This window comes from Muscardinus avellanarius, assembly GCF_963383645.1.
Source record: "Muscardinus avellanarius genome assembly, chromosome: 12".
Classification (NCBI taxonomy): domain Eukaryota; kingdom Metazoa; phylum Chordata; class Mammalia; order Rodentia; family Gliridae; genus Muscardinus; species Muscardinus avellanarius.
Genome location: NC_137798.1, coordinates 52,070,807 through 52,093,120, shown reverse-complemented (window position 1 = coordinate 52,093,120; position 22,314 = coordinate 52,070,807). Strand labels below are relative to the sequence as shown.

The 22,314-nt window shown below is 35.5% G+C and overlaps 1 protein-coding gene across 2 annotated transcripts in view; it reads left to right on the top strand.

Moving 5' to 3' along the window:
* The window catches only part of MDGA2 (MAM domain containing glycosylphosphatidylinositol anchor 2), a gene marked incomplete at both ends in the record, with an annotated part of 848,361 nt that overhangs the window by 622,613 nt on the left and 203,434 nt on the right, over nucleotides 1-22,314 (top strand). For both annotated transcript variants that reach the window (XM_080707341.1, XM_080707342.1), the window contains one exon: nucleotides 3,835-4,164. In XM_080707341.1, the coding sequence (XP_080563467.1) occupies nucleotides 3,835-4,164 (330 nt within the window). The remainder of the gene's footprint in view (nucleotides 1-3,834; nucleotides 4,165-22,314) is intronic.

Here is a 22,314-nt window from a genome sequence, read left to right as displayed (position 1 = left end):
CCTTAAATTCTTACAATATTATGAAAGGGAGGCTGTATGGCTATATTTCAGTGTTTCCAACATATTTATCCAGAGCACTGGCTTAGCTTCATGCCAGTTTTTTACATGTATTGCCAGATTAAACAAGTACTTTTAAGGTTCATCCATCATATTTATGATAATTGAGGCAAATCTAATATTCTCTCAGGCTGGTGTTAGGGGATTCTCAAAGTTCAGACTATGAAATTGCATTTGGGGAAAGAGATTTTTCCTCTCTTTTTCCAAAGAATGTTTATAGTTCTATAGTCTCCTCAAGTCTATTGGACCACTGTTATATTCCAGTACTAATCGCAGATTGATTTTGTAATCTTAAATGGTAGCAAGAAATGACTTTAAATTAACATTGCATGAACTACTATAAATTGTTCACTGAAAAAGAGAGTGTTTAATTATAAACAAAGGAACCTGCTTCCCAGCTGATTAACTATATTAGGCACTTTACATTTTTAAAGCTCAAACACAATTGCTAATAAGCTATTTCTCACAACGGGTCTCTAAAGAAGCCTAATACTATCACCTCCTATTTTTTTAAATGATGCAACTGACCCATTAAAATAAGATTAAAAATAAGATTGCCAATCTTGGACCACATAAAATAAAAGACTAGATTTAGGTGTAAGTTCTTACGAACTTGTGCCAAATTTACAGAGCATCGTGCTTAGTTGTCTGAGCAAAATAAGTGAGAACAATAAATTTCACTCCTCTGTGTTACTTACTGTAGGGGACCCACACACACACACACATTGTTTTCTGTAAACTACTATAATAATTTATCATATTTAGTCTTATATAATAGTTGACTATAGATTTGTAATGCTTAGTATATTTTCGCCTTTGGTTTTACAAATTATTTTTATGAATAAAACAGTTTGTAACATGATACACATATGTTGATTTCTCAATTTTTATTTCAGCAATTTTTGAGTTGTTAGCTGTATGAATGTGATTTCGTTGATGAGTTCCCAATTCTTTCAATTTCAGCATCACTTTAATATATTGCCGCACAGAGCACAGAACTTCAAGACAAGAATGCATAGCAAGGAAATGTTAATCACATGCACATCTGAGCTTTTTGTTTGTGTGTGTTTGTATATTGCAACTAACATTCAACTTTGTAAAGAAAATTATTCTAAGTACCCTTATATGTACTCTCATAGCTACAATATAATTTGTTAACAAGTTAATATGTAGAATTTAAAACTTTCAAAATCATGGCTTTTAGCGGGGCGTGGTGGTGCATGCTTGTAATCCTAGCATTCAAGAGGATCATGATTTGTGGATAGTCTCAGCTACTTGGTGAGGCCATTTGCAACTCAGTGAGACCCTGTTTCAAAATAAAGTAGAATGCCCCTGGGTCTCATCCCCAGAATTGCAAATTAAAAAAAAAAAAAAACTATGACTTTTTTTGTAAAAATTTTGTTTAGTTTTATCATTTCTCTTGAAAAACAGGATAGAAAAAGCTCTCATATAAGTGTTGTAGGTCTAACAAAAATAATTGTCCTTGACATACTATTTTATAGATCTAGTCTTTTTAAAAAGAATATTCCATGCTCTTCTTATTAGCTGTGTGCCTTAGAGCTGCAATTACATTTGAGTGGTATGTGTACAATAATATAAACCATGGACGTTTTCATCACATTTTCCCTTCTGGATACATTTTAAAGTCATACTTCAGTGCCCATGAAAATATAAATATAATACTCTAGGTAGTAGAAAACCACAGTTTATCCTAATTTTGTCCTATTGTAACCTTTTTATAAAAGTTTGGTAAGGGAAAATAAGATTCACTAGTTGCATTTTATTATGGAAAAATGTCACCAAAGCAGTATTAAAGTGTGATGTAAATTATAGTCCGTTATTTTTATTAAGATCAAAGCTTGGGACATTTTCTAAATAATAATTTTGAATGTTCTTATCTGTTACTCAGACTTTTTCAAGCATATAAAATGATTCATAGCTATGTAGTATTTTCTCCAAATATAAGTATTATAAATATTTAGGAAAAAATTGACCTATAATCTGTGAGTATATAAATTTCAATACTTGAGGACCATTGTGTTTTCTGTTTTGTTATCAGGGCCTTATCTAGTGCCTAGTCCTGAAAGGAAGACCTGTAAAAATATGTCTTGAATAAAATGATACCATCATTGTTTTCAATATTTATTTATCTCCCCTCATATGCTGAGATACAAATAAAAAAGCACATGGAAATATATCAGGCTAGAGAGTAAATACGTTTAAAAACAAAATTGGGGGAGATTTGATAATGTATTCATTTCCATTTTATTCTACATGTACCTATGGAGTTTCGGAGGTTTTTTTTTTTTTTTTTTTTTTAATGTTCCTTGCCTTTGGGGGATTAAGAAAGATCTGATCTGCTTAAATTCAGGAAAGGATATCCAGAATGCAGTTAGAAGGTCTCTGCTGTCTGTAGGTCCACAAAATTCACATCATATTTTTTACAGTATCATTATGTGGATAAGGTTTAATGGTAAAAGTGAATGATCAATATTTTATTCTGATAATTGTTTTTCACTGTATATAATGCATGTCTTCATAAAGGTAAGGTAAAGAAAAATGGACAAGATATAGTAAAAAAGAAAAATGTGTATATAAGAGAATCATATATCAAGCATAGTATTACTAAAAGTTCAGGACCTTGGAAAGCTAATAAATACCTCCCCAGAAACTCTCTGACAGTCATTACTACTGGTCCACATTATTTATTTATTTATTTATTTTTATTTATTTATTTATTTATTTATTTATTTATTTATTTTTTGCGGCTCTGGGGATGGAACCCAGGGGCATTAGACCTCCTAACTATACCCTTTGCCCTATTTTTTATTCTTTATTTTGAAATAGGGTCTCACTAAGTTGCAGAGGGCTTCACTAAGTAGCTGAGGTTGTCTGCGAACTGCGATCCTCAGGTCTCAGCCTCCTGAATGCTGGGATTCTCAGGTCTCAGCCTCCTGGATGCTGGGATTTCAAGCATGCGCCACTATGCCTGGCAGGTCCACATTAGTATCATAGCACTGACCTTGCATCCCAAAAGCATGGCTGTTAGGACACAAACATGGCAGATATTCAAGCCATCTGAAGAATGGTTCATTTGTATGAGAGCCAGTGATTTTTAACTAAAATATCTAGATGTGATAGAATAATGCAGTTCATAGAAGAGTTTTCATTTTTTTTCAGTTTTTTGTCAGTTTAGGTTCTTTGCATACCTGAAAAGGCCTCAGGAATTTGGAACTAACTCAGTTCTTCACTAGTTTTGGTCAGCATGAGATATACCTGTAAGACAATTCTCCTTAATATCAAACTTGTGCAATATTCAAGTTGTTTGGGAAGATACAGAATATTTAAGAGACAATAGTAGAAAGGTATTAGATAAAATATTTCATATTATTACTTTTAACTTTAATACCCTATTATTTTATATAAACAAATTTTATCATTTGTACAAATTTCAATGGACAATATTTAATTGTAGTATAGTATATAAAAGTATAATTTTATGTAGATTTAAAAATTACTTTTTCTATCACTGGAATATATCATTTATAAAAACCAGAGTTTATAGTCTTTAAGTGGCTTAGAGATTTAGATTATCTCTGAATTATCAAAATAAGGTTTATTTATATGGATACTACATAGAAACAGCAAAAGAGCCTATACATATTTTGTTTTGTTTTGTTTTACTTTATCTCAGATCAGATATAATTACTTAGAGTGAATTAATCTCTAAAATTATGAAAACTACACTAACTTCTTATATATATTTTTATATTTTAGCATTAAAAAAAGGACGATTCTGGATCACCCCAGATCCTTATCACAAAGATGATAACATCCAGATTGGACGTGAGGTGAAAATATCTTGCCAGGTTGAAGCGGTGCCTTCAGAGGAGTTAACATTTAGTTGGTTTAAAAATGGCCGTCCACTTAGAAGTTCTGAGCGGATGGTTATCACACAGACTGATCCTGATGTCTCCCCTGGAACAACAAATTTGGATATCATTGATTTAAAATTCACGGATTTTGGGACATACACATGTGTAGCCTCTCTGAAGGGAGGAGGAATATCTGATATCAGTATTGATGTTAATATATCCAGCAGTACAGGTAAGAAGCATATTTATGATGTAAACTATTTTCACATTAGAATGATTTTTTAAAATTTGATAGTCAAATTATGCTAAGAATATTCTTTTTTTAATTTCCTAAAACCAAAATTCTATTATTCTGAATGCCCAATAAATATCCAATTGTGAGACACTGTTATTTCTATTTTGATTTGGATTCCTATGGTATTTTATAGAAATCAAGCAAATAAAATTAATAGTATTCACAGATAAGGCTTCTCAAATAATACTATTTTTCTTTATCTACAAGCCCATGTAGAGGTTAAAATTAAACAAATGACTAAAGAGTTGAGGCCATTTTCATAAGTTTTAAACAAACAGAAACTATTTACTTCTAAGAAGAAAACCCCAACAGATAACTGAAGAGTATTTAATAATAGATATGTAAGAAATGTATCTTCCACTAACAGAAAACAATGATAAATGTGTTCCAGTTGTAGTCAGATGTAATATTTTGGAGAATCTCATGGTAGAATTGATTTACAATGAAAATAGTTAAATGTGAAAATATGTTGGAATGAAATTTCTTCTTTTAAAGCTTGAAATGAAAATGTTATTAATTTCCATTTGATTAAATGTACATCTGTAGATGAGGAAAATTACAGCAGTTTGTTATGGGAGGAGACATTAGTTTAACTCTCGGGATGTTTTGAAAGCCTTGTAATTCGATTAAGTACAATGAATATGCATCCAGAGAATCCTAAAGTAGCAGTGTTTGTTTTGCCAAACTGGTACCAGATTGAATTTTAATTGGAAATTCTTATATAGTGCTAAGTGAATAGCATGTATTGAAAGCATAGAGCACAATTAGAGTAAACGTACTCCATTGCGATGAATGTTTAACAGTCGGCTTTTCCTTTCCAGTCCGGCAGCATTTTGATGCTTGTATTCTGTTATTCACCTGTGACTTTGTGTCTTCTTGTGGTTCCAAATTGCGATGTGCACAGGATTGATTTCCCTCCTTAAGGAATAGTCCATACTTCTTCAGGCTGACAAAATATGCTTACTTTGGACAATTCTGCCTTCTAAAGGATATTCAATTTTATTCACCAATTAATGTGATAGGAAGTCAAAGTGATGAAAGTATGTGGATCTGGACATCAGTCCTTTTCTGGGTTGAAAAGCCTATTTTTTTAAATTTGACTGATCTTTACATATTGGTCCTAGCATTAGCAGATGTTTTCATTTAAGAAATTAAGCAGGAATCTGTTGATATGCCCAGTTATTTGTTCATATAATCTACTCTGTCAACAAACATTCACTGGTTGCCTGAACCAATGAACTAGGTGACATTGAACTGACATCCACATGAGATATTTCCCATAAGAGTAAGAAAATTTAGTAATATACAGGATCATTTGTCCTTACTTTCTTAGGGGGTCCCTTTCCAGAATTGTTCTACACATAATTATAAAAGTCACTCTGTTTCATTGGTTGTGTGCCTGGTTTTGCTTGCCTGTTTTCTTTTCAGAACCAGAAACAAAAAAAGTCATAGCAGAAGAATCAATGCTTCTGTCTGAAAGGACTCATTTGATGGGAGCATGGCTCATATACCATGAAAACTAAACCAAAAGGGATCCAAGAACACACAGAAGAGAGGAGCATTATAAAATTACTCCTAATGAGACAGGAGGATCACAGGTTCGAGGCCAACCTCAGCACCTTAATGAGGCCCTTAGCAATTTAGCAATACCTTGTTTCAAAATAAGAAATAAAAAGGTATGAGGGTATAGCACAGAGGGAGAATGCCTCTGGGTTCAATCCCTAGTACCTCAAAATAAAATAAAATAAAATAACTCCTAGAATGAGCCATAACATTCACTTTTAAATATACTAGTTATATTATTGAGTTGAAAGTATGTATTTTAAAGTACAAAGTAGAAAAATGGCCAACATTGATTCATGAATTTTTCAAAAATGCTAAAAGGAATATGTAATATTATCAAAGAGCAGATATTACTCAAAAATATATCTTATTAATAGATAAATTATAATAATTAAATTACCTTAACTATTATTAGATTGATTATCAGAGGAAACAATACTAGAGATAAAAATATATTAATTTTTCTGCTAAGCACTACCCTGTGAAATTATGCACCTACTACAAATATTGAACTTCATTCCTATTCCTTTTTATTTTATATTTTGAGACCAACCGGGTCTCACTAGATCAACCGAGTCTCACTAATTTGCTAAGGGTGGCCTCAAACTTGGTACCCTTCTGCTTCAGCCTCCATGGTAAATGGGATTATCTGTGAGCACCACAGTGCCTGACTCTTTTAAACCATTGAGACTTTTATTTTTTGTACAAAATTTTATGTTGAATCTTAGTTGTTACTATGTTTTAATAGACAGATGGTCATTACTAAGATGAGGATGTTTTACCTTAAGACGTTTTGCCTGATACAGAAAGCCATGTTTTAGTCACAGAACCACACTTCAACATATATTTTAGATGACTTTTAAAATCAAAATATAAATTATCACAGGATTGTAAATACTAATTTATGGCATTGTAAGTATTATAAAAAGATAATGAGTTGATGTTAGGGAGACTTTGTTTTGTTGTTATTTTACTTTTGTTTGTTGGGGGGACTAGGATTGAACCAGGGGCAGTCTACTTGAGCCACGTCCCCAGCCTTATTTTATTGTTTATTTTGAAATTGGGCCTCAGTAAGTTACTAAGGGTCTTGCTAAGTTTCTGAGGATGATCTTGAGCCTGTGATCTTCCTGTGTCAGTATCCCAAGTACTAGGATTATAGTCATGATCCACCATACCAGGCTAATGTTAGATAAACTTTGGATAGGCCACATTTATTTTAAAGTTTGGCCATGAATTTGTTTAAATAATAACAACTATGATAAATGCAATCAGAGGTTTTGTCTAATTTCTTTATTAGTTCAATAGTAGAAACAGTATTCCTCAAATTCTATAAACATGCAAATTATGTTCATTGTAAGCACTTTTGTTTTATCAATTTAAATTTATGTTTCCTTTAGATTCCTTTACTGAGCTAATTCTATGTAGCAAAGTGTTATACAGTGATAGTAAAAGTGAGTCTTACATTTAGGCAGCTAATAATCTAAGTTGTCAAGACAAATTATGTAGAAGCTAGACATGATGTATGTAGATGGATACTTTGCTTAAAGTTTCATTAGACTTCTGTTGGTAAATTGAATGTTTTTGCCAATGTAGGTTCAGGAAAGAGACAGAGAAATGGCATTTGAGTTAAATCTTGAGGGAAGCTGCACTGTGATACATAAATTAATGTATTTTAACATTATAGATTTTATTACTATAGTTATATTTTATATGGCCAGAATGCAGATAACTTAAAACACAGCAGTGCCGGGCATGGTGGCGCATACTTGTAATCCCTGTGTTTGGGAGGCTAAGACAGGAGGATCACGCAGGTTCAAAGCCAGCCACAGCTACTTAGTGAGGCTCTTAGCAACTTAAGTGAGACCCTGTTTCCAAATAAAATATAAAATGGGTCTGGGAGTATAGCCCAGAGGTAGAAAGCCCTCTGGGTTCCACCTCCAGTACCACCAAAAAAAAAAAAACAAAAAAAACAAAAACAAAAAACAAAAACACAGCACAATGATTGCTGTGTTAATTAAATAATTAAATACAGTGAAAATTCAATTTTGTAAAATAAAAATCGTACCCAGGAGTGGTGGCACACACCTGTAATCCTACTATGTAGGAGAATGAGACAGGAGAATCATAGCCTTAGCAACTTACAGGTCTCAGCAACCGAATGAGGCCCAGTTTCAAAATAAAAATGAATAAATAAAAAGGGGTGAAAATGTAACTCGGAGGTAGAATGCCATGGGTTCAATTTACAGTAACACACACACACACACACACACACACACACACACACACAAAAATATAATAAAATAAAAGTCCTTCCCATACTTGCTGAAAAATACTGGTGAATTTTAACTTAAAATGTTCACAAGAGGAGGACCCTGTGGTCCGGGTCCCTGGCCTCGACCCTGGGTGGGTGGGCAGCTGCTAGTGGGGCATACCTAGGCACCCCCTTTCCACCCAGAAGGACTCTGTAAAAAAGTAAAAGAAAAAGAAAAAAGGAAAATATCGGAGAGGGGTCAAGGAGGCCATGGCGGATGCCAGGATACTGGTAGATGCAGACAATACTTATCCAAATGAACTGAAATTATTGGAAAAATTCCCTGCTAAGGAGGACTGCTTCTTCTCTACATTGTTAAGAATCTTGGACATCACTTGTAAGGAGAGAGACTTTAGCGGAGACCAAGGAGAAAGGCAATGCTGAAAGCAGTCTCCGAGTTGGCGGTGGAGACTTGTATTCAGGAGAAGCAGAAATCGGAGCCTACCAACCTTATTTTTTTTTTTTTTTTGGAGAAATTACACCAAAGGTTGAATGCTACCGTCGCACATGCTTAGGAACACTGGACAACATTCAGAGTGGAAAAAGAGCTTGGGAAAGGTTTGAAATGGTGGAGGCAGTGGCAATGGCAGTGGCCAGTACTCAGGGGAGGCAGAGATCTGATGCATTACACCTGGAACCTTTGAAGTAATGACCCCAGAGGCAGAATACTACCACCACGCACCCTCGAGAACGTGGGACAAATGGTTGGGCGAAGAGGGTGCTCGGATTAGAGCCTGCCGAGGGGTGAGGCCGGCGACGGACACAGCAAAGCAGGGATTAGAGCCTGTCATGAGGCAAGGCCAGTGCTGGAGCCTCAGAGGCCGGGATCGGAGCCTGCCGAGTGGTTAGGCTGGTGATGGGGCCAATGGCTGACATCGGAGCCTGCCGTGAGGCAAGGCCACTACTGGGACCTCTGAGGCTGAGATCGGAGCCTGCTGAGGGGTTAGGCCGATGCTGGGGCCAGTGAGGCCGGGATCGGAGCCTGCTGTGAGGCAAGGCCGCTATTGAGGCCTCTGAGACTGGGATCGGAGCCTGCCTAGGGGCTAGGCCAGTGCCGGGGCCAGCGAGGCCGGGACCGGAGCCTGCCGTGAGGCAAGGCCGGTGCTAGAGCATCCAAGGCCGGGATCAGAGCCTGCTGAGGGGTTAGGCCGGTGCTGGGGCAAGCGGCCGGCATCAGAGCCTTCCATGAGGCAAGGCCGTTATTGAGGCCGCCAAAACCGGGATTGGAGCCTGCCTAGGGCTTAGGCCAGTGCTGGGGCTAGCAGGGCCAGGATCGAAGCTTGCCATGAGGCAAGCCCGGTTCTGGGCCCTCCGAGGCCGGGATCAGAGCCTGCTGAAGGGTTAGGCTGGTGCCGGGGCCAGCGGCCAGCATTGGAGCCTTCAGTGAGGCAAGGCCAGTTCTGGGCCCTCCGAGGCCGGGATCGGAGCCTGCCTAGGGCTTAGGCCGGTGCTGGGGCCAGCGAGGCTGGGATCGGAGCCTGCCATTAGGCAAGGCCTGTGCTGGGGCCTCCGAGGCCAGGATTGGAGACTGCTGGGGGAGGGAGGTCAGGCCGGTGCCAGGGCCAGCATGGCCGGGATCGGAGCCTGCCGTGAGGCAAGGCCGGTTCTGGGCCCTCCGAGGCCGGGCTCAGAGCCTGCTGAGGGGTTAGGCCGGTGCTGGGGCCAGCTGCCGGCTTCAGAGCCTTCCATGAGGCAAGGCCGCTATTGAGGCATCCGAGGCCAGGATTGGAGCCTGCCAAGGGGTTAGGCCGGTGCTGGGGCCAGCAAGGCCAGGATCGGAGCCTGCCGTGAGGCAAGGCCAGGGCTGGGGCCCCCAAGGCCAGGATCAGAGCCTGCTGAGGGGTTAGGCTGGTGCCAGGCCCAGCGGCCAGCATCGAAGCCTTCTGTGAGGCAAGGCCGCTATTGAGGCCTCTGAGGCCGGGATCGGAGCCTGCTGTGAGACAAGGCCGGTGCTGGGGCCTCTGGGGCTGGGATCGGAGCCAGGTGAGGGTGTTTGGCCAGTGTCGGGGCCAGCAAGACCAGAATCGGGGCCTCCCATGAGGCAAGGCTGCTGTTTGAGCCATTGAGGTCTGGATCAGTCCATCGGGTAGCCAGGCCACTAATGGGGCCGTCAAGAGTGGGATCGGTATTTGCAACGCGGCATGCACAGAGAAATATCGCAGAAAATTAAAACCAGATGCTTCCCCTAATCAGTAATAACTAGGAGGAAAGGGGCAACAGGAAGTGGTCGAGCTATCGAAAGGGCCCTATGGTGAAGCAATTAAGGTGACCAATCAGAGGGTATGGAAAAGGGGAGGATGGAACCTCTTTAAAAAGCAGGAGGTACATAAACATATGTATCAAAGTTAATTACCAAACAAGCATGGGATCGAGGGAGGGGGAGGGAATGGGATGGGGACTGGGTGAGGGTTAATTGGATGATGTATGCTTGTATATCCTCTCAAGTCTTGTATTCCAATTTGATGTATGATTACAATGCACCAATAAAAATAAATTTAAAAAAATAAAAGAAAGTCAATTTTGGAAAAAAAATTTTCACAAGGGTTATAGTTAAATCCTTACAGTGTTGTCATTTGTTTGTTATCCATTTGCATAAATATAACTATTATGGTAGATTTTTAAGTTTTAGAGGGTTTGTAGCAGATTATACCATTGCTTTCTCCAGTACTGCTCCATAGTGAAGTTTCTGGGTGCTCATTAGCTTGCATGTATTCATTTGCATGACTCAACAAACTTGTGGGTTTATAGTAAACTGAGAAGCCTGCTTATCCTGCCTTGAAAATCTAAGCAGTCAGCCTGGTTATCTGTGGAATTCCCATGGTGAGACATCTGGTGGGCAAATATAGCAGTAGACTCAATATAAATTTTAGAGTTTTTTTTCTCCCTTGTTAGAGCACACAGACATATTAAACAGTAGGAAGTAGAGAAAGATTTAGAGTGTTAAGAGCCTGAAGCATAAGTATTACGAGCACAGTGGCGACCAACCGAGAGTATGAGTTTAGATTTTAGCTTTGTTGCTAACTACCTGTCTAGTTACTATAATTGTGATAGTTAACAGCTATCTACAGCAGCATTCACATCTGAGAAATCAAAGTCCTTGATAGCATAGGACTGTAGTACACAATGGATAAGAATTGGTAATGAATGAGAGAGCAAAAACTGATTAAATTTACTTACTTAAATGTGAATCTTTGCCCTTTTTATTTAAATTAAAAAAAGAAATTCATGAAATTCTGCTGATTGAAACTATAGAATGACTATAGTGAGGAATAGGTTGATTTCTGTAAGAGGAAATGCTAAGTATAAGACTAATACGTGAAACTCCGTCAAGACTTCAATCAGAGGAGATGTCCATGCAGGCAAAAGCTATGCAATTACTACCTGAGTTACTGAAGAGAGAGAAATCAATTTATTTCCTTGAATCCAAAATACTGAAATCTATGACCTCTGAATTAATTATGGGGATCAGAGTTTGACAGGCTTTCTGTGACAGCCTGGATAGTAAACATTTTCAGTCTGAAGACTGTGTGGATTCTGTTACAACTATTCTACTTTGCTATTATAATGTGTAAGCCTCACAGATTGAAGCAAAATCCTTCTTTTTAATTTCCTAACTTATAGATATATTTTACTGATTGCCTTGCTAAGCTGATCATTGTCTACTAGAGTAATACTCATTGTAATTCTACTAAAAGTCCTGAGATGATTATTTCCTAATTGCTTAATCAAGTCCATACTTAACACACTAATTTTTCTGCTGTGGTTTGTATTCTGTTTATGATGTCTTTTATCTACCTTTTATTACTGTTTTTATACATTTTTTCATGGCTGATAAGATATAATGAAAAATACATAATTAAAATTTAGAGACTCTAAACTTTATAGTCTTCTACTGATGGACTCAGTTTCCTCCTCACTTTTTACACTGGCTTCCTGCAGAATTGGTTATATGCAGATTGAATTTGCTCAGTAGGTCTGAAAGATTCCTTTCTCTCAGTTGACTCTTGTGTTTACTGAAAGGTGTATTGTATCTATCCTTGATATGGGCAAGAAAGAGCATAGAGTTTTGAGCTGTGTGTCAGAAGTGAGACTGTCCCCTTAAAATATTGGTAAATTAGCCGGCTGTTGTGGTGCACACATGTAATCCCAGCATTTGGGAGGCTGAGGCAGGAGGATCCGGGTTTGCAGACAGCCTCAGCTACTTCGTGAGGCTCTTTGAAACTCAGTGAGACCCTGTTTCAAAATAAAGAATTAAAAAAATAGGGCTGGTGGTATAGCTCGGAGGTAGAATGTCCTGGGTTCTATCCCCAGTACCACACACACACACACACACACACACACACACACACACAAATATATTGGTAAATTATCTCTTCTGTAGCCCTTTTCACATTCGTTTCTACGTGTTTTTCCCTTCACCTATACCACTAAAACTCCAACTAAACGTAGTTAACAGGTACCACTACTGTGTTAGTGTCAAAGCCTTAAAAGACCACTGTGCTTAGTGAATTTCACAGGAAGACACTGACTACAAAAACTGTGGTCATCAAGCAAGAACATTTTTAAGTACTCATATAAAGCTCATACTTTAGTAAATTTTGGACTAAGCATACTCAGAGATGCATAATTCCTTTCATTTGTGTATTTAGTGAAAGATGATATTAGCCTATATTATATTGGCACAGTTATATAAATCACATTTAGGTGTATAAGAGTTTGCCGAGGTGGATATATTTTATGGTTAACACTTTATTTAAAAATAGGTTTCACTCAGGTTGAATTTTTACTAAAATTTTGACAAGTTTTCTACTATAATTTCAGATGCTTTTAAGAATCATTAAACATTCACTCGAATTATTTCATCTGTTGATATATATTAGTCCTGTATTGCTCAGTAGCAGATGCAGACTTTCCACAAAGAAGACATGCAAATGTAGCAATCTGGAGTGTCTATGGGATGCAAGTGGAATCTGTGTTTGAATAGGTAATACAACCCTGTTCAGATTAGAGGCTTATAATAATAAGAGAATTATTTAAAAATAAAGTTTTCTAAAAATCTTATTCTTACAACTAAATAAGTTTGAGAAAATGTCAGCTCTCCACACCAAATATTGTGGTTTATATTATCCTTATTGTGAACACTGAGCATCAGTTAGCATCTGTGGAGCTGTTGATCTGTCCCATTTTCTATTTTCTTTAACAGCTATTCAAATAGTCTACAATGTTTTGAATGTTTTAGGGTAAAAATACCTCCAGACAGTCTCCCGAATGCCCTATTAAAATGTGCTAAATTATTTAAGAGAAAAAATCATGCTACCATAATACAAATTAAGTTTAAGTGATGTGGCAGATGGAAACAGTTTAAAAAATCTACTGAAGTTTCTGGAGTTTTCTTATTGAAAATAGGAAATCTACCACAAGAAATGAACACAGTATATATAACTCTTGCCATGGTACTTTCGTCTTCCCATTTGCTATATATGATATTTATTAAAGAGAACTCTGAGCTCTAAAGACACTGTAATGGAGGAAGATTTAGGCTTAGAAATTCAAATTCGAGAGTCAAGGAAAACTGAAAAGCCAAGTAGGAATAATGCAAAATGTTCCACGTGGCAAATATCAATGAAATTTAAGTGCAACACACAACTGTAAAATTATTTCATGAATATAGTACTTTTTAATAAAAAATATTTATTCAACAACCACTTGAGAAAGAGGGTAGAGGAAGAAATAAAAAGACATATGATCTAATTCATTAAAGAGTATATATTTCAGTGGGATTACGTTTGAATAACTTTAATAATGTCTCATTGGATGTGGCAATGCATGCCTGTAATCCCAGTACTTGGGAGGCTGAGACAGGAAGATTGCAAGTTCACGGATAGCCCCAGCAACTAGTGAGTCTCTCAACAACCTAATGAGATCCTGTTTCCAAATAAAACTAAATAGGTCTGGGGGTGTAGCTCAGAGGCAGAATGCCCTTGAGTTCAACTCCCAGTATCAAAAAATAAATGAATAAATAAGTAAATAAATAGCATGAGGTCTAGTTATTGCTTTAATATACTATCAAAGTAACATGAGAGTTCTCAGGATGATGTTGCTGAATCTGGTCAGCAAGAGTTCTCAAAGGCAGGTAGCATCTGAGCTGGATTAAGAAGACACTAGACCTTAGGAGAAACTCTATCACATTAGATATTATTAGTTCACATTCACACAATTAAAGACAACCAAAGGATTTTTCTCAGGGGAGTGAATGAGATGATCTAGTTGGTGGTCTAGGGAACTATTCATTGAGTGGACTTGCAGATTTTCAAGTTCAAAAGTAGACAATCGGAAGAAGAGTGGGATGAAATAATATAATTTTAAGAATCAATCAGCTTGGGAAAGAAAATGTTTCTTCTGTTTCCATAACAACGCAGACTACCTTTGCATTGTGAAAAAACATTCAGTGAGTAAATCAGATATTATGTGATAAAGAAGACAAACATTATTAATTAAAAAGAAAATTAAGGTTATTGGGATAAGCAGTACTTTATGGAAAGTAGCCAGGTGAGACAGAAAATGAGATAGAAAGTACAACTAATAGGAAATGAGATTCAAACTCCATGTGAGAACTTTGTTTAACCTCTTTCTATCTTAGATTATCTATCTCCCAACCATAGCTTTGGAATATTTTTCTAATGGAGTTTGAAGGAATAGTATAAAGGAAAAAGAACAGAAGAAAATAATGGCAGGCTGATGATGTGTATGGAGGCACACTTTATTGAGCTGGAGAGATTGATAGGAATCCATGAGGTTCTGAGGAACACTCACAACCTTTCTTCCTGGGGGTAGGGAAGTTGGTTACCAATGCTCTCAAATCAGTTTAAGAAAGAGCCTGATTGACACCAGTCAAGGTAATGTAGTCCAGACCCTAGACTTGAGTCCAGGACTGAATTTTTAACATTTAGTAGCTTTAAGATCTTGGGTCTGGCTGGGCCTCAAAACATTTCCTGTATAGAATAAAGGTATCAGCTGGATAATCTCATCTCCAAATGGTGTTCGAATGGAACATATAAATTATTTGTAGTATTCTCAAAAGCTACTGAACTGCAGAGAGAAGGGAGATGACCTGCTGAGAATTTTATTCCCACCTTCTTCCAACTTCTGAGCAGAATATGTTTCTCTTTTATATATATATATAGAACTTCTATGTAAGATTATATTTGGACAAAGGATTGTACCTTTTATTTTCACATATATACATGTATACCTAGTATTAAATAGTCATCGTTGAAAATTATCATTTTAGTTGAGTTCTGTCCTTCTAAAATGTTAATGATTCTGTAATAACACATACTGAGTGAGAATTTTAGTTTGTGAGAGAGTTTTCAGAGAAAAGAACTTGATTTAGGATAAGTTGTTACTCAGGAGATAGCAAGACATCCTTTTTTTTTTTTTTTTTTTCTGATGACCAAGTAAAAATGAAGGTCTGATGATTAGGAGAAATGTAGAACTAAAGCTGATTATATTAATCATATTTCCACTGATGTTTAAAGAAGTAAAGGAGAATATTAAAATATTTTTGGTTGTAAATTGTTTTGAGAAACATAAATTATAATACTATTCTTAATACTTATTTTGAGACAAGTAAGATTTATTGCATTATATTATTTTGTATGATAGTTCAATATATGTTAATCATGGTTTTTATAATTTGTTCAAATACAGTTTAATCTATATAATTGTGGAAATAATGTTTGATTTATTAATTTATCACAGTTATCATCATAAAATACCTAAATATTTCCAAATATTATGCCCAAAAGTTAGAGTCTAAAGGTAGTTAATTAGCTCCAAATCACTGTCCTATGTGTTGAGGATTTTCTTCACTTAGTGAAGAAATTCCTAGATTTTACTAGAGTAGTCAATAGTATACCTGATTTATGTTTTATATACCTTTCATTCTTTTCTAATGCAAGCAATGGGGACATAGGAAGTATTTGAATTTAAAATGACACCAAATATAGATTTCTCTAATCCAATGGGTACCGAAAAACAATTGTTTAGTTTTTAATTTGCATTTGCAGTTAAAATAACTACCATTAATTTATTAGAGTTAAAATACTAATTAAAACTGACAAATAGTAAATTTCTCCATCAGATTTATAGTGAAGAATAAAATATAAAATAATATATACTATTTTAAAGTTTTTGCACCAGGGCCATTCCTTCCTCTTAAACTAGAGAAGAAGATTAAGTTTTGGGGAATAGTAGTATTTTCACTACTTAGGCACTTTGGGTTGAATTTCACCCTTTTATTTCTATAAATGACACTACTAATCTATCACTAGACAGCTAGAAAACAGAGAAATAAATAGGCATAGCCATGGTGAGTAGATCCATAGACTAACAGTTTGATCACCATTTTGCTTTCTGACATAGCAAAACCTCTTAGGAACCTAGGTCTTCTGGCATCAGATAGTGATTTAATTGTATGTGCTGACTTTAAGTTTCATTTTACAGTTGGGATGTCTGAAATCAAAGCTATTTATTTCCAGAGTTCCAAAATAGAATTGGAGCTATGATTAATGCAAGATCCCCCCCCCTAGAATCTGCACATTTCAATGTCAAAAGGTCTCATTAATTTTCATAGTTTTTCAAATTATTCATTCTTCATTGTTAAATATCAATGAAGTTTAGCAAAGAGGTTAGGAAAATTTAGAATACCATTAATTAGGATTTTTAGCATAATGATGCTATAGTTATATATTCTGAATATATATTTTAGGTAAAAATAAAATATTATTGGGGCCAATCCCCTACTTCCTATTTTATTAAATATTCTTAAAAGATTTCTAAATATATTAACTACTTGTTTACTTTGTAAACATGGAGGGCACTAATAAATTACATAATTTTTTTCATCTTGTAGAGTAGAAAATGGGGTTCCAAAGCTTAGCTATTTTTGTCTACTTTCTATAGCTGCAGCTTGAGTTAAGTTGTCAATCTCAGATTCCAAATCCAATATAAGTGTTTATAGCATACATTAAAATCTTAAATTAATTTCCCTTTACCATACCAAACAATTCTGATATTCACTCACATAAGTTTCACAAATATTTTGCAGGAGAGCATTACTGTGGACATGAACTAAAATATTATAGGAAAGATTTGGGTAATCTATTTAAACCATGTGACCACATATTCTGCTAATGGTGGGCCGTATAAAACCATCAGAGTCCTGCTTCAGAATTGTCACTCTGAAGAGTCTTAAGATGACAGGTTCTGCTTATCAGTTTTATATCCCACTCATTAAGTCAGGAGCGCCTAACCTATTTTAACCAGTGAACATAAACTGAACAGTAATTGTTTTACTAAGGAAGATAATTTTCAACATTAGTTGGTTATGTTAAAACTTCTCAAACACAATTTAAGATAATGATAATTAATCTTAACCACTTGAAGTCAGTAGATGCATGGTTTGTGTCTTTTAATTGATACCAAAACCATGACTGAAGACTGTATTCTTGAGTTGCATAATTTACATATGAGCAGTATCTCTGGAATATATATTAAAACCTTCAACACACTGATGGCAACCACATTATTCATGGTGGAGTTATTTTTTTTTAATTTTTATAATAGCATTCCAAAAACAGAAAAATGAATACAAACATATAGCATGAATAGTGAACACATATGTCCATGCCCAGTTTAAGAAACAAAGCATTACCATATGCTAAAGTATATCAAAGTAATTTTCAGGCCATGCAATATAGAATGCCTCTGTACAAATACACACACAAAAGTTAAGGTGTTTGGAATATTTACTATATTCAAGTTGCTGGACTAAACACTTTAAAGATGGTACTCAGGATGTCATTTGAAGCTAATATTATGATTATCATTATTTTACATATGGATGAGAAACTTGAAGTTTAGAAAGAATAAGTAATTGCCCTAGGCTTTGCAGTAACTAAGCAGTGACAGACAGTGTTGAACATAGGTCAGTTCTGGCTACAGAACCTGGGATTTTTACATGGTCTCAATGGATTAAGCTCAAGTGATAAGATTTCAGGCTTCAGCCATATACTATGAGAAGGGCACTTTTTATGAGTGAATTTGTTACAGAATCTTCAAATCACATTGTGTCTGCCTTTTGATCTATTTGACTAAGGAATTAGAGCCTGCTAGGTGACAGTTGGACTACCAGGCAGCTCGGGGCAGATACTGAAAACCTTAGAAAATGATACATGAGAATGATTTGCAGGAGAAAGGAATAGCTGAGAACACTACACTCCTCTCAAGTACATGATAGGTAAAGTGATCAGAGTTTCCAAAATTTTATGAATCTTCTATCCTTAACAATGACTAAATTAAAAATAGGTAAAATGAAAAAAAAATGCCGTCAAATGTGTATATAAGATAGATGGATAATTTACATATATAAATTAGAAATAATAAAATGGTAAGCAGTTCAAATATGTGTGTCTAAAATGCATTTAAAATGAATTAAAGTCCACTATAAATGAAACATAAATAGTCCACTTTTACCAAGTCTTTCTAAATAATACTTGTAAACAAAATATATTTAGTTGACATTTAAACAAAAATATCCTTGCTTGAAAACCAAATCAATGTAAGACTATACTAATGAATTTGCACTAAGCTCTATTCATGCTCACAGATTAGCTCAAAATGAGCTATGTGGCATTCCAATCAATGACATTATATGAGCCTTTATGTGGTTTTAAAATAAGGTCCATGTTTTTATTGTGGCATTCTATATTTCTCTGACTAGCAGAATGGATCATAAAATGCAATCATGTATCATTAGAATATTTGTTAATAAGGACTTCATGCATTATAAGAAATCCCTCCTTCTATTTTTTTTAATTGACCAGTTATCTACTAATGGATCTGTTAATTAAACCTCATTTGCTTTAAAGAACATGAGGCTCTGATCTGATGAGGGAACATTGTGTTCGCTGGTTGTTTCACTTTGCTCTTGATAAAACATGAAAGAGCCAGCTCTATTTTATGTCAAAATGTTTATTAAGATGGTGATAGTGTCTATTTCCACAGGGTAAGATACACAATCAGTAGTGTAATTAGGGAATTTGTAAACCACAGGCATTGTCCAGAGGGATCATGTATAAGAGGCCTAACAATGTAGCATGGGTTCTATAAGGAGACAAATGGCCTTTTCATTGTAGAAGTAAATTGATTTCCTAGCTATCCTGCATTGAAAAGTTTACCACTGTGAGCAACTGTTCCTCTAAATGTAAAATAAATTGCAGATTGCTTTAAAGCATATTTTTGCTATGCTTTCCTAAGATGCATTTGATATATAATTGATATCTTATCTTCCTTTTAATTTAGAATTCCTTCATCCAAAGGAAAGCGATAACATAATTAGCATTATCAGACAGTTCCTTTGGCTTTCTGGTGCCTGGTTTTCATGGTAACACCCTGACCTTTGTGAAAATGGACAGCACTGACATTTTGTTATCCTTATAAGAGAGGGACGGATGTATTTAGGGATATCCAAACCTCATTACTTTATAAAAATAGAATGAGAGCTGGGATATCTGTATTATGTGCCATTTTATGAGATTATCAAGACATACAAATCAAATTATGATGTCTAATGGCAGACAAATGCAACCTTTTTGCCTTAGATAGCTTTGGAGGTACCTCTCATTATTCAGATTATAAGAGTTCTTTCTTGTCCTTCCCAAAATGTGATATTTTTTCCCAAAAGTATCCATAACCTAAAATGTATCTGAGTCTTCTGGACACATGCTAATGTTAATGGGATTTATTTATTTGTATAAATATATTTATGTATTTTATTTATATGAATATTTGATCTGATATGTACTTGTGCTCAGTACTGGAGACATAAGTATTAGTGAAATAGAATTGATTCCCTCAATGTAGAAATATATGCATAAAGTAGATTACAGTGATTCATTTGACACTAATGAAGGGCAATGATAAGAAAACATATTAATTAACATATATTGTCTGTTCATTATTTATTTATTTACTTATATGTACTGGGGATCAGATCCTGGAGTATTTAGCCTCCTAGCTACAATTGTAGGCCAATTTTTAAAATTTTTTTATTCAAATAGGGTATTACTAAATTTCTGTGGGTCTCACTAAGTTGCTCTATGTCCTGCTAATTTGTGCAGGTTGGTCTTGAACCCATGATCCTTTTGCCTCAGCCTCCCAAGTACTGGTCCTCCATTTGTTACTTCTAGAGTACTCACTATTTATTGAAAGGATAATGCATGTATCTAGACATATGAACGCATTTGGATAAGTTGTGGGCATCATTTTTAAGAGCAAGTAAGCACGGATAATACATACAGGTTACAGACTATAAGAACTGTAGGAATTTACAAATCTTAGCTGAGTTTTTGGCTACAATACTTTCTCTTGCCTAGTATCTTCAGTTTGTAGAGTGTACTATTTGAAGTGCAGTATTCTTTATTTAAGTTAAAATTAGTTGATTATACCAAAATAATTATAGCTCCCCAGAGATCTATGGTTACAATATACTCTGTACTACTTAAAATATGCATATCAGACATAAAATGAAACTTGAAAAAGAGATTAGTTGAGGAATCGGCTTCTATTTCCAGAAATATTTATAGGTTGATTATTTCTTTATCAAATGATCAAGCCATAGCTTAATAGATACATAGCACAGGGTCTTATTTGATGTTTTGGCACAATAGCCCTTTTTATCATTACAGAAAAAGAAAAAAGCAACTGTTCTTGTTGTACAGTCCATATTTTTGAATACTCTATCTAGTTTATATTCTTTGCTTACTCAAATTATAACATAATTTGTCAATAGCAAGCTGGAAAAATCCTGTTTCTGTTTGCTTAGTTTGTTAAGAAAATAAAGTTTTCTATACATGAAACTTTATGTGCCTAACTAGTGACCATAATTCCCTATCTACTTCAGTGTATAAGAAACGTAATAAGTTGGGGAAAATATAGAAAAAGAAATGTAAAAGTATACTTTTATAATTTTTCTAAAGAGATTAGTAAAAAAAAAATGTTTTCAGATTCATTATAATCATTCTAGAAAATATTTTATTGTGAGCTCAATTTAGAACACAAATTATGTGAAGATCGTAACAAATTCAGATATTTGAAAACTTAACCGCATAATGGACCTCAGCCTAGGTCCCATTCACTAAATCTGTTTGTGAGGCAGCAAGAATAGAACCTGTGTTTATTTGCATCTGCCCTTTAGCTTGTGTAGCAGGGGAAATCTGAATGCCACACAAAGAGATCCTTTCCGTTTTGCTCTTTCCTCTTACACTTCGTGCTCCCGGAATCCCTCAGAGGCAATTCTTGTGCCATAGCAACACCTGCTGGGAGAGGGAAGTTGGAACAGCAGCAACTGTTGCCTGCCAAACCCCGTTTTCATGATTGAATGGCTCTGCATGTCCTCCACCCTCCAGTACCAGACCTTCAGAGTTGCTACCTCCAGCTCTTGCCTCTCCTCATGTTTCAAATAACTAACAATAATCAGCTTTCCAAACTCTTTGAAAACTGAGTATTGTGTTTGTGTGTGTGTGTGTGTAAAAATGTCCATTTCCCCTTAGAATTTCCAGAAGCAGATGATGCCATATCTTAACCCCATGTTTGTTTTCAGTGTGGGCTTTCTTCCTGCTCCATTGCTAGACTCATCAGACATTGTCTATCCTATTTTATTAGCATCTCCCAATTTATTATGGGTGAGGTGCTTAGCTGTGTATGTCAGTGAAAGATATAAAAGGCACGTTTTATTTACAGAGGAGGATAAGAGGCATATTTTTGCTAATTCATATCATGGACAGGAACATTAGGCATACCATCTGGTGTGAAGATATATTTAAACATAAGTGCTTGTTTCATACATGATTTACCCACAGGACTCTAAGTAATACAGTGTTTAGAATAGGGGTCCACATGGACATTCTGATGTAGAACCAGCTAGTCTTTTCTTGGCAGTTAAGTGAGGTAAATCATAGAATGAACAAATTACTCAATACTGCAAATGTTCTATAGCTCAGTATATTATTTCCTTCTCTTGTATCATTGCTGTCACCAAATCAAAATACAGAAGTACTAATATTATAAAACCATATTTGAGGATTTTAAAAATTAAAACTCAGGAAGTGCTCATGTGTGAAATAAAGGATCTTGGAATAATTAAGCCTTGG